At 39.1% G+C, this 13,881-nt stretch overlaps 2 protein-coding genes across 2 annotated transcripts in view; both read left to right on the top strand.

Annotated features, from left to right (window-relative positions):
- The window catches only part of RBP2 (retinol binding protein 2), a 44,112-nt gene that overhangs the window by 10,892 nt on the left and 19,339 nt on the right, over positions 1–13,881 (top strand). Inside the window, exon 2 of the mRNA XM_061378897.1 lies at positions 1,212–1,313. Coding sequence (XP_061234881.1) covers positions 1,228–1,313 — 86 coding nt within the window. The 5' untranslated portion in view covers positions 1,212–1,227. The remainder of the gene's footprint in view (positions 1–1,211; positions 1,314–13,881) is intronic.
- RBP1 (retinol binding protein 1) overlaps positions 1–13,881 on the top strand; it is a 36,337-nt gene that overhangs the window by 11,652 nt on the left and 10,804 nt on the right. The gene's annotated exons all lie outside the window — the stretch shown is intronic.

The following is a 13,881-nucleotide window of genomic DNA, read 5'->3' as shown; positions in this document are numbered from 1 at the left end:
TAGTAATTAATTTTCCATGCTTGTTTAGCCTAAAGCTTCCCAGAGGAGGAGACTGCTAGCTGTACCCATGTAAAGATAGTGGCTATCATGGTTATCATTTAAGAATTAATAGTTTGTGACATACAGAAATGAAATAAATAGGGCTGCATAGTTCTTCAGTGTTGAACAGGGTTTAGTTCCCAGAATGACAAATGTAGGCTGACTTCTTAGAAACTATACAGGATGGATCCATTAAGTTTTCCCTTATTGATAGATCAGAATTTATTTTCTCTCCACATTTGACTGCTCATAAAGGCAGTGGCTGAAGACTTTTACAGGGTAGACACTAAATCCATATTTAGTCCTCAGCTTCACTTCCAAAAAGCTGGTTTAAAAGCCATGTGTTAATATTGATGTTAAACTATCCTCATGGAGCACAAATTGTTGCCACTATTCCCTTTCCCTGTTTAAATATTTTACTGAGCATTGCTTCTCTTTATCTTAGGGAGAGGTGGAAGGCAAAGTGTCAGTAAAGACTGTAAGATGCACCCTCATACATTTAAGTAGTTTTCTGAATCAAAATCTACTGAACAACTCAGGACAGCACCAATATTCGCAGCAGCGCTATGTCAAACCTTGCACTCTTACTCTGTCAGTCCTGGCTCAAGTAGCTCTCCTGCTACTCTTACACAAAGCAGGATGTTGGCAAGTTACCCATTTGCTGATGCTTCCAAACTGCTCTGCTCAATGACAGCAGATTAAGACATGGGGAAAGAACAGCACAGGATTCAAAAAGCCTTGCTCATCCATAGCTGCCAGGAGGTGGTACTCTTTCAAGTAGAGCAGCTGGGGAATCCTTCTTACAGTGGAAAAAACAAACTGAATCTCAAGTTTTCAGCTCCATTTGCAGATACAGTGTCAGGCTGCACCTCCTTTCTGCTGCTCTTAACTCTCAGAAGGAAGGGAAGAGTGCAATTAGTTTTAACATATTTTTCTTGCCTTTAAACAGCTTTATCTCATCCTTCCAGGTTTTTGACAGGCAGTTGGGCAGCAGCTTTCTCTTTAAGCTCATTTCTTTTGTATTTATCCTAAGTGTTACGACACTCTGCAATTATTCTTCTTATAAGATAAATGTTAATCGTTTATTACATTAGAGAGAAGTTCTGCTTTAAGGAAGGTAATCATAGTACCAGAGAACACTACAGTAACACTGATCATGTCTATTTTGTTAGACCACTGTGTCTTGGGATGGAGATAAACTTCTTTGTGTACAGAATGGAGAAAAAGAAGGTCGTGGTTGGACCCAGTGGATTGAAGGAGATGAAATGCACCTGGTAAGATCATAAACAGGTTTTAAATGCCACTATTAAAATAGATGTAATGCAGGCTGTGTGCTACGTTATCTTGGCTTACACTGACATAATTGTGCATTGGTTTGGCATTTAACTTGTTTTTTAAGCAACAATTTAATTTGGAGCCATTATGGTTTTATGTCCTGTACAAAGACTGCGTGATTTCAAAGCAGTACTGTCTGTATTAGCTGCCTGTCCAGACAAACCAGTTTGAAATGTTTATTCTGAAGAAGACATTTAACAGCATGTCCTTCATACAGTCTGTGAATTATGCAATATGGGAGCTGATGAAATTATGCATCCAACAATAAGCCATAAGGTGAAAATACACCATTGTTCCTCTACAATAATTACAGGCCAGATCACATTAGTGCCTAGAGAACTAAATCAGCAATTAAGTTTTTGAAATGTCATCTTTTAGTTCATAATTTCTACCTAAGTTAACAGGACCTGAAAGAAGATTCTATTCTTTTCTCGCATAGCTGTTTATAGCTCATCATTGTGGGTAAAAGGCAGTCTTCCTGCTGACATAATAAAATGCAACCTTTATTTCTGTCCACTGTTCAGTATTATTAACATTCAACAGTCTAAATTGATGTTCTGTAAATATTCAAATTGGCAACAGTTATGAAATCTTTGCAAAGTACCCCAGACCTGTTACTACTAAATACAATTTTCAGGTAGTACTGGAAATGCTAGAAACCAGTTTGGGAAAGGAATGTATATGACAGATCTTGCCATCTAAACTACAAACTTTATATAATGCAGGTAGGGAGGACATCACTGTTTAGGTAAGTGGTGTAGGGACCACATTGCAGCTGAGGTTATGGGCTCACGGAAAGTAGGGGGAGAGCAATGAAAAGGAGACTCCAGAATTCCCTGTGTACGCATATTCCCTCTGTCTCGACACAAACACAATTCAGTATTGCCATACTGCCTCCCAGCCTCATAACAGTTGGTGCCATGACATCAAGCATAAGCCTTTCAGATTCTCTGCTGGCAAACAGCTTGCCATTAGCCATACAGTGTCCAACTGAGAAGTTTAACTTAGACCTTGCTGCAATCATACACGTGTGCACTCATCTGCACACACATGAAGCAACAGCGCAAGCTGCTATTGGATTTATCTGTATTGGCATCCTGGTTTGTCACTTGCCTGCTCCACAGTCATTACCCATTTCCTGTCCCCAAGACCTTTTTATTTAGCTCCGATGGCTGCTATCCTTACACTGATGCTCTAGTCATGCAACCTAGCCATGGACCCGCAGGCCAGACCACTTTTTATACCTGACACTGTCAAGAGTTTGGTTGTAGAAGTCATAAAATCAGATTCAGTTGCTCAAACGTGTATCTAGTGCCACTTGAGGGTAACCTGACTGCTCTGAGGCTGCTTTTTCAGAAGGCTGTGAGAAGTCCTGTATTATACCTGCCAGCTCATGCAGGCATCCCTGCACTCATTGGCACTTGTATAGTTTATCACAATCTGTCTCTCGTGTATACAAAAGTCAGTGCAAAATTACGTCATGCAAAGGAAGTAACCAAGTATTTTAGAGACCAGTCCCCAATATTTCAGTCTGATCACTTTTTACATTTCATGAACTTCAAAAGGTGTCTTTTTTATTTCTCTGGATCCTTAGTAATGTAACTTTCTCCATTAAACATAGAGTACAAGGGTCCCATTTACTATCTGGGTTTTGAGCAGCTAAGATTACTAGGTCCTGGACTCCTGAGAGCCCTTTGATACAATGGGTAATTACCTCTAAAAAATTGATACTTTGATAGCTTTATGATCCTATTGAACTTTACACAATGAGCCAAGTGTTAACTTAATTCTTTCCACAGTTCTGTAGCAAGTAGTACCACATCTCTTAGTAGTTTATCGCTTCCTATTTTCTCCATTTCATCTATGGTCTGTACTTTGTAGTTCTTTTTCCTCCGTAGAGTCTATTTTATGTGAATGGCTTATTTGACCATTCTCCACTTCCTTTTGAGTTTTATTGCCCTTTTCTATTGTACTGACTGCTTCTGCTTTGTAGGTTTTTGTCACTGTCAGCAGATCTCTTCACCCTTATTGCACACTCCTTCTTTCAGGTTGCCCATATACAGGTCCTGACTAAAATCACTGTATCAGTCTTTGTTTCATCAATTCATCATGAAACACCTTCTCTTACTAGGAACTAGTAACATATGCCAGTAAGGTTATTGCCTTAGCGTCAGGTGTTTTTCAATATGTCATTTTATCAAAGTTCCCATAAGAAAACGTGCAGGATCACTTTCTGCAAGCTCAGGAGCGAGGAAAGGTCCTGCACCTAGGTCAGGGCAATCCCAAGCACAACTACAGGCTGGGCAGAGAATGGATGGAGAGCAGCACTGAGGAGGAGGACTTGGGGGTGCCCATGATGAGAAGCTCCCCATAACCTGGCAGTGTGTGCTCACAGTCCAGGAACCACCCGTGTGCTGGGCTGCATCCCCAGAGAGGGAGCAGCAGGTCAAGGGAAAGGATTCTCCCTCTTTTCTGTGCTCTGGGGAGACCCCCCCCTGCAGTCCTGATCCAGATCTGTGGTGACAGCACAACAGTGACATGGAGCTGCTGGAGCGAGCCCAGAGGAGGCCATGGAGATGCTGCGAGGGCTGGAGCAGCTCTGCTCTGGAGCCAGGCTGAGAAAGCTGGGCTGGTTCAGCCTGGAGAAGAGAATGATGATCTTTAAAACCCTTCCAACCCAAACCATTCTATGATTCTGTGAATGTATAATGTGTGTGCTCTAACTTGTATTTTTTAATTATTTTCTCTTCCTAGGAAATAAGAGTGTGTGGAGTCAAGTGTAAGCAGGTCTTTAAGAAGGTGCAGTAAGCCTACTGCTGATACAGAAGTGAAGAACAGTAGAATTTACGCTTACCACCAAATCTCCAAATGCTAGTAATGAACATCATCCCTGACAAGAGCAAATACAGAAATGAAGATCACATTTGAACTGTATAGTTAGGGTATTTTTTATCAAATCATTTAAAAGGAATAAATAACTGCAAATAAAACTATTTTTAGAGATGCCCATTAAAGATACTAAACACCATAAATGTGTGCATATGGTAATTCCTGAGTACACCAAAATAGGACTGTGTGGTAAAAAATAAGATATTGGAGTTTAAGACCTTTTAAGTTAATTTTTTACTTAGAATAGAAAACACCCTTAGCCTTAGCAAGGGGCTTCCAGGTAATCTTGTTTTCAGGTGTTGAATTGTAGTTGTAGTGAAGCTGTAGTATGTGATGTACACTTAAATCCTGATTTCACTGAATAGAGTGAGAATTTTACCATCCTCTCCAATGGAACAGTGCTTCACTGAAAGTATATGAAACTATATAGTACAGGAATGGATCAGTAGTCTGGGAGGACAGCACTTAGAGAGGCATAACCAAGGGGCAGTTCTTTTCTAAACACTTCAGCCAATATCTGCCCAGTCATTCCTTTTTGTCTTATTCTGGAGAAACTAATAGTGAGGTCACTGCTGGAAGCTGTATATAGTTGTACACATAGCACACAGAAGATACAACTAGCCTTGCTTTGTATTGGATCATTTGCAGAGTGTTTTACAGTGCATCATATTCCTCATGTTCTCATTCAGACTGAGTGTATAACAAAGCATTGGCCTGGCAGTTTCCAACTCTGGTTTAATTGGTAGCTATAGTCATAGTAATTTGCAAACTGAAGCATTGTATTTTCAGTCTGTCGATATACCTGATCTACAATTAGCACCATCAAACTGTTCTATGATTCTGTGAATCTATGATTCTGTGTTTCTATGAATATGTGTTATTATGAACGCTGTTTAGAAAAGCTGTCAGCATGCTCTAATATGAAGAAATGAAGATTCAGAAACAGTCACTGTAAACTGTAAAGTTAGTACAGCAGGGATGATAAGCTTTCTGAATGCTGGTATTTTAACTGTACAATATATATTGTGAGTGTAGCACCAGATGTACTCTAATGAAAATCTAATTCAAATTTGTGAAGTTTTAGTTTTTACTGTGCATAAGAAAATACCAGAAAATATTATCAGTGAAGACATAAGCATCCATGTATGATAAACAGGGGAAAAATGCTCCCTCTCCGTGTAAATTCTTGTGTTGCTATTGCAACAGCTGTGGGTCATACAGCTTACAATTACACATATATGCAGTGCAATTGTCTACTTAAGTTCCCTTGTAGTTTTCTTCTTGGCATTACATAAAACTCCTGCCTAAGGAAGAGTCTGGGAATTATACTTGAGCCTAGTCAGCCAGATAAATGCAGAAGCTGTTTTTTTCTCATGGAAGAGCGTGTTAGCCATCTAGCTATGTTTCCATATGGGTATCCCTCTTGACTGATAAACAGACTTGCAGTTAATGGTGATAAAGCTTTCTTGTGCTTGGAGTGGGAGAGGTCAAAACTGGTTGCAGTTAAATAGAAGTGTTGTGGATGAGGGAAAAGGATCAGAAACCTGTGTATCTGGGGCCAAAATACTGCTCTGCTTAAGTGAAATTGCAAATAGCTGTCTATTTAAAGTGTGGTTTATCACCTTGCACGAGGTTGGGAATATCCCAGCTGCCCAATTTCAGTGCATCAGTCATTTGCTTTTCTTGAAAGATTATTGTATACAGAAACTTAATCAAGTTTCTGAATGACAAATTTCGTAACCATGCACAGCATTCACACTCCTTTCTACATTTCTGCCCAAAGTAAAACAAGAGAACAATGGAAAATAAAGAATGAGCTCCAACTTCTCATTTATATTCGATCCTATTTTTTTCAGACCACCTCTGTTTTCCTTCTGATGTGAAAACTGAAACTACACAATAACAAGGTGGTTCACACCATTATCCACAATTAATCTTTACATAATTCTTTTTCATGTTCAGCACTGACTGAGACCTTTTCTGCAATGTAGTTTTCCTTCAATAGAGCTTGGCAGTTCATAACCCTTAATTCACCAGATGTCCTCTTAATTTTTGCCTGCAGCTCCCTCCAGTCTTGTGTAACATTCACAAACTCTTTTTTCAGAAGGTTGTAAGTGGATCCATTAACATCTAGTTAAATAAATCCAATTGTTAAAAGCTATTATTATTGCAATCAAACAGACAGCTTTTCCCCTTTGGGTCGTCTGGGACAAGGGCAAATTTAGCACCATACTAATATCTAATGGCTTAGCAAGCAGAAGCAGTGTAGCCTCCTTCTGGTTATGGAGGAAAGGCAGACTCAGAAAGTACTTCCATAGTTCACATTGTAAAATACAGAAACTTCAGGAATATGTACATCTGAATATATTCTCCCCAAATCATCTCAATTGCTTGTCATTATAATTGTAACTTCTTATCTCTGCAGCAACTGTTTCTCTTTGAAAAGGAAATTCTGTTCATTCATTGTTTCCACGATAGAGCTCTCCAAATAATGTGCATAAATTTAGCCATGCTGTTTCCATAAACCTTTAACAACTTGTTATCATAAAATGTCATTTAAAACTTCCTCCATAAAATAGCTGCTTATTGAATGAATAACATTCAACAGTTACTTGACAAACATCAGCTTCCCTGACTACTTTCAAAGCCACTTAGTAGCCAAGACCTTCCCAGTGAATTCATATCCAGATTTGCTTACTATTTGGGAATAAAATTGCATATTCATTTTATTGATCTTCCACAGAGTTTCAGCTATGCTTTGCCAATACCAACCCAGTATTTCTGATCAGCTGCTTTACTTCCAGATAGGGAAGACCATCTCTATTTCATAGCCTTCACCATATTTCTCTTTCATGAAACTCTCCAGTCCCTTTTGAGATCAATATAAAACTCTTAACAAACACAACAGCCTCTGTTAGTTACTGAAAAAACACCTCTTTTTGTTTGCTTGAATCTTCTTCCTGCTATGATATTGTTATTCCTCCTAATTCTTGTACTGCAAAAGATACCAAACAGCCATTCCCTATTTTGTCCATGCCATTCAGATTTTCTTTACCCCTCACATCTCAGTAACAGAAGTGTACTGGCTGAGTCAGTCACTAGGCTGATTTAGAATTAGAGAAGGTGAGCAATGGATTGCTGTGAGTCTTGTTGCAGGTAGTTGAATGATAAATTTCAGTGAGCTCACCCCATATGTTATGGTTCTAAGCCCTAACGTGACTTCATCACATGATAAATACCTCCTTTTTGCAGTAAGCGCATTGAAAAATGTGTATGAAGTCAACTGTTTTCATTCCTAGAGGCTTTTTCTTTTAAACACCAGAAGATCATGGTGTTCCCATTTCAGTTCACACCACTGAAATACTCCATGGAAACACATGGACTAAGGGCAACTCTTAGAATCTAATCCATGGTAACCAGAATTGAAATAAGAGGGTTGCAGTCTTCATTTATGCAAAAGTCTAACTATGAAAGATGAGAAAGAATTGCTTAGTATCATCTATGTAACTGTTTTATTGTAAAATAAGCATGAGCAGGCTGAATGGAAAATACCTTATAACAAGAAGGTGCATTAGATTCTAAAGTGTCTCTTATGGGACTAAGCAGTAGAAAGTAATACTCTACTGGCATGGCATGAATTATGTGCTCCACTAGATTCATCCACTTTCATCAATGTCTGTCATTCAGTTGACTTTTCTATATTAAAGTGGAGAGCAAAAAGCAAGAGTTCTCCAGTACAACATTAATAAAACTTCCTAGTATGTGTCATAGTATATTATTTTATTCTTTGTAAAGTCTCATCTGTAGTTGCATAACAGATTCATGGCTATTCATCATTTCACCCTCTGTTAGTAACACATTTGTATTGGAATAATACCTATGTGGTACTGCTATTTCTATTTTAAGGAGGTTTTTTTAACCTCAAAGCAAATGTTTATTGAAGTAATTTACTCCTGTCTAGCAAAAATGCACAGAAAAGTAGAGTCCCTTCAGTACTGTGTGTTTTCTTATCAGGGCAAACACTTTCTCTGTATTAATAGCTAATAATAAGTATCCACACTGAAGAGCTAATCGGAATGGCATTGCAGTTCTTCACCAATCCCTTCATAGGACTGCCTGAAGATTAAGTTTCTACACCACAGAGGCAGAATAAAATTCCCTCTTTCAAGGGCCACATTGAAGAAGAGAGGAAAGAAAGATGGGAAATGGGCTGTGGGTACTGACTCAGCAGTTATTTACATAAAAAGAGACCATTTATCTAATGTTCAACAGTAGTCTAATGTTGAGCAAATTAGAAGGTCAATATTGCGGCAAAAGCATTTCAAATTTAAAACATTTTACTTAAATGTTCAGCTATTTGACAGTTTAAGATGGGAGCAGAAGTATGAGCAGTTAGTTATGGGGGCATAAGCATTATAGAGTAGCTAACATTTTGAACTTATTCCTGCATGTGCAGAAAAATACAGAGCATGATTATCAGCAGTAAACTGCAAAGATGTGCAGTTCTTAATCATTTGTTTATCAAACTGTAGAATCACTTTAAGAGCTTTCCTGTAACTGCTTGACTGGTCTTTCTTTCCCCTCCACTTCCAGCCACACAAAGCAACAGCACTGAAGTGCAAAGTTGAAATACAAGAAAAGGTGAAGGATTAATGCAAAATTGTACTGGCATTTGAAGTTACACTTAAGTAACTTAAGGGTCTGGAAAGGTTCCTCTCCATCCTGATGTTCGCACTGACTTTTCTCCAGTGCTAAGTCAATGCACTTATTGCAAAAAGGAGATATTTATAATGCAATGAAGGGCTCAGAACCATAACATATGGGGCGAGCTCACTGAAATTTAACATTCATTCAAGTGCAACAAGACTCACAGCAGTTCATTGCTCGCCTTCTCTAATTCTAAAGCAGCATGACTCAATTTATCTTTTCTTACCAAGACACTGATGCTTATTATCCATAACCGTTACAATTTCCAACACTTCTCTCCAGCTGGGCATGTTAAGGGCATGCAGAAGAAGTTAACACATTTCAGTAGTACTTCTGTGAAATGACTGTGTGATCTTTCACTCATCCCGTCAAGAAACATGCCGCCAGTCTTGATGCTGACATTTCCAAGTTTATTTTTGGAGAGGAAAAGGAGAAAAAAGTGCCATTTTACATATGTTAAGGCAATGCAGCGAAGAACTTATTAAAACACACTACCGAGCAGCTCCTCCAAACACTCATTTTTAGATACAGCACTGTAAAGTAGTCTGCCTGATACCAGTGCTCATCAGAGACACTCAATTACTCAGGACAATCCTTAAGGGCAACATATGCTCTAACATGCCACTAGCTAGAAAGCAAGTCATCGCTACTTTATTCCAACACATATGTTCCATTATTTCAGATATAGACATAGTCTTTTTCTCAATTCCTAAAAGCTGCTCACAGATTACTCTGAAATAATTAACTTCTGAGTTTGAGACCTATTATACCTATTATAGACATAGTATACCTATTAGTCTGTAAGTATACCTTCATCTACTAGTATACCTATACCTTAGACCTAGTAGACCTATTATACCTAAGAAAGTACAGAACAGACTTTCACAACACCCTGCAGCAGTAACACATCTCACTAACTTCATCTGAGATCATTTTCAACTGATCTCAGACACAGGGGCTGACTAAGGAGCCAGACAAACAAGAACTGCAAACTAGATTTCATACTGTCCTGAATGATGCAGAAACACATGACTCAGTCCCTACCAAGGAAAACAGAAAACAAGCAGAACATCGGAGTTTCATAGCAAAATAGTTTTCAAATAATCTGCTTCCAGCTTTATAAGGACTGAAACACCCCAAATATCCATTAAAAACTGCTTGTCATCTTTCGCGCAATGGAATGCAAGGCAAATGTCTCCCAGAAACATACGCAGGATTATTTCAGAGAATGTTTTTTGCAACGTATATACAATCCTTTATGATGTATTTTCCTCACAGAGCAAGTGTGCCTTATAGACAGTTGAAGTATCCCATCACACAAAATTCCATTTCTGTTTCCAGCATCCACCATGAACACATGTATTTTTTACTGTATCTCCAAGTGTATTTTGGTGAGCAAAGAAACGCATAGGCACTTAAAATGCCAAAGGTCACTCAAAAACCTTACCAGGTGCTTACCTGTTAGTTAAAACAAGTAAGGTTAGTTTAAACAGCTTATTACCTGTACAAGGTAATTAATAAGCACCTAATTTGCTTGAACATCAGCTGGATGTTTTTAGGGGAGCCTTTTTCCCTCTTCAGCCACATAAATGCTTTGCAAAGCTGGCCCAGTGTTAACTTCAGGAATACCTAGTTGCCCTCTCAGTCACATATTCCCCCCTCATAAGTGAATGGTTTTCAGTACAATAAAATAGATCAGTTTGGATTAATCAGACTGCCTCATCAGGCACTAAAGTTTTGAAGCAGGTATGCCTAAACCTTAGTGAAGTGAAGGCAAATGTACATCCCCAGTTAAAACAAATATTGTTCTTTCAAGTCCCCTTTGCACAATGAAAACAAAGCCCTGCCACAACAAACTCATCAGTAGCAAAATAAATACAGCTTACAATAACAGAACTGACCAAAGAGTCACTCCATCTCTGAAGCTTAAAACCTCAAGACACTGGATCATGTGCTTAAATACAGAGTGGCAAACTTCTTACCTTGCCTATTAATTCTTCCTCCTAAAAATGTCTGTAAAAAGGGCATCTATCATGAGAGTTATTTCTTTCTGAAGTAAAGCTCTTCCTGGACTTGCTAGTACATTTTTGGAGCTCCTTATGTGCTGTTGTGCAAAATGTGCATTCCATTGGACAAAAAAAGGTTTTCATGAAACAGCTTGGACAAAGCAAGAAGATTTCGTTTCCTTTCTAGTGCAAATGTTCCTTATTTGTAGAAGATTTAGCCTTGTAGAGCTGTACCATGGGTGATTATGGTGTCTATTTGCTGATAATCTGATCTCTTCATAATCCAAGTATCTGCTGAAATAACACTTTTTTTTGGCTCCTTTTTCTTTTTTTTTTTTTTTTTTTTTGGTGAGAGGATGGCGAATTCCCTGCAACTGCACCAAGGATTTCAGAAGTAGGTATTTACCTGTTTAAGATCAATGCAGATATTTTTACTTGCTGTAATTAGATATCTCAACTCTATCAACTGTCAGCATTGCAAATGTGCTCAAATGGGATTCTGCAAGGTACTGAGATCTCTGCATTGATATGAAAACTCTTTAAACACAATGCTATCCACTGACAGAAAGCAAAAAGTGATGTAGATTTGCTGGCTAGATAAAAGGCAGATTACTCAGCCTTGAAAACTATCAGTGGGGGGAGGAAGAACAGTTTTGTGCTGCTTTTTGTGCTGAACTTTGAGAGCATCCCATTAGAGACTCGGTCTAATGAATGGTCATTTAATAGCCACCATATACACATTTATAATAATAATATGATGTCTTCTTTGAAACTTCAGATATCTCTGATTGCCACGAAGTAATATAACCTTTACTCACAAGTGAAGGATATGTTATTGAACAGAGATAGCAAATCAGCCTTTGAAGGCAATGAACATATTCCGATCAATGTCAGGCATAAAGCAATTTCACAACTGTCCATTAGTAGGGCTTACACACCTTCCAACCATGTTGTACTTTGCCACTGTCACTGTTACAACATGGTGCTATTTGAATCCTCAGAACTGCTGGTTGAAGATGTAGCTATATTAATAACAAGGAGGAAAAGGGATTATTTTTTTCCCTCTCGTGTTGAATATTGTGACAACAGACTTGGTTTTTCTACCTTTAAATGCCCATTTGTTGCAATCTCTTGGTAACAGCTAATTCTTTCCCTAGAAAGTTCATCATTTAACTTGGAAGCAGTGGAGCACAATACCCTGATAACCAATATACTTTCATTTCCCTGACAGGGTGGTCTTTTACTAGCAACAAAGGCAATGGTAAACATAATTCTAGTAGATACATATCTTACTACAAAGACTTCCGTCTATGTTTGGCAAGTAGAAAACTACCCAGTTATCTGTATTTCAGCATAGGATTTCGTTTTCCCACTGTCATGAAGGGATACTTCTCATAAGGGCTCATCTTAGTACTGAAGAAACACTTCCAGCTCAAATTGTTTTTTCGTTGTTGCTATCCCAAGGGCCAAAACTGACACTGCGCCTGCACTGCTTTCACACAGCTCACAGCCTGTGTCTGTCTATAAAAAGGATACATTTGTTTCCATATTGCTTTTCCCTCTGCTCAAACCTCAGATTATCTGTAAACTCTCACACAATCGAATTGAAGCCAAACAGCTATGAACTATAAATTCAGATACAGTCTGAAAGGGGCAAGTGGGAAACATCTCTAGAGACCAGAGTGATACTTTCATTTTTGCACTACGTACCAAACAGCTTTAGCAAGGCAGAGGTAAACATGCTTTGTCTGCCGTATTCATTCAGCTGCCTTCAGGTTTTTTGGCAACATCCTAGGCAAGCTGTTACACTAGTTTTACAGTGGATTACAGATAAAAATATGCTTTTATATGCATTAATAACGATTCTTTCTTTGCCTGCCTGCCTGCCTCTCTCTCTCCCTTTTTACCCCTTATCCCCTTTTCCCTTCCCTTCCCTCCCTTCCTTTCTTCCTTCCTTCCTATTTGCATATAAACTAAAGAAATGTATCATGATGATCATCACTCCAAATTTCTGGGGAAACCTTTCCTAATCTGAGGTTATATTTAGGCCTCAGTTTTTTAACTTGGGTATCACCTATTTCAATTCTTTTTCTCTTTCATTTTATTCTTCTTGTGAAAGACAGCCTGTTACATGTATGTGTATGTGTAGGTGTATATCTATCTGTATGCATATGTATATATATCACAGTATCACAGTATGCTAGAGGTTGGAAGGGACCTCAAAAGATCATCTAGTCCAATCCCCCTGCCGGAGCAGGAACACCTAGATAAGGTTACACAGGAACGTGTCCAGGCGGGTTTTGAATGTCTCCAGAGAAGGAGACTCCACAACCTCCCTGGGCAGCCTGTTCCAGTGTTCTGTCACCCTCACTGAGAAGAAGTTTCTTCTCAAGTTTAAGTGGAACCTCTTGTGTTCCAGTTTGTACCCATTGCCCCTTGTCCTTTCATTGTTTGCCACTGAGAAGAGCCTGGCTCCATCCTCGTGACACTCCCCCTTTATATATTTATATACACTAATAAGGTCACCCCTCAATCTCCTCTTCTCCAAACTATAGAGACCCAGCTCCCTCAGTCTTTCCTCATAAGGGAGATGCTCCACTCCCTTAATCATCTTAGTTGCCCTGCGCTGGACTCTCTCCAGCAGGTCCCTGTCCTTCTTAAACTGAGGGGCCCAGAACTGGACACAATATTCCAGATGAGGTCTCACCAGGGCCGAGTAGAGGGGAAGGAGGACCTCTCTCGACCTACTAACCACCCCCCTTCTAATACACCCCAGGATGCCATTGGCCTTCTTGGCCACAAGGGCACAGTGTCGGCTCATGGTCATCCTGTCGTCCACTAGGACCCCCAGGTCCCTCTCCCCTACACTGCTCTCTAACAGGTCGTTCCCCAGCCTATACTGGAA

This window comes from Neopsephotus bourkii, unplaced genomic scaffold (assembly GCF_033783945.1).
Source record: "Neopsephotus bourkii isolate Nb327-2 ecotype Australia unplaced genomic scaffold, CSIRO-AGI_Nbou_v1 NB_1768, whole genome shotgun sequence".
NCBI lineage: Eukaryota > Metazoa > Chordata > Aves > Psittaciformes > Psittacidae > Neopsephotus > Neopsephotus bourkii.
Note: the sequence above shows the minus strand (reverse complement) of the source record. Positions and strands in the feature narration are given on the sequence as shown.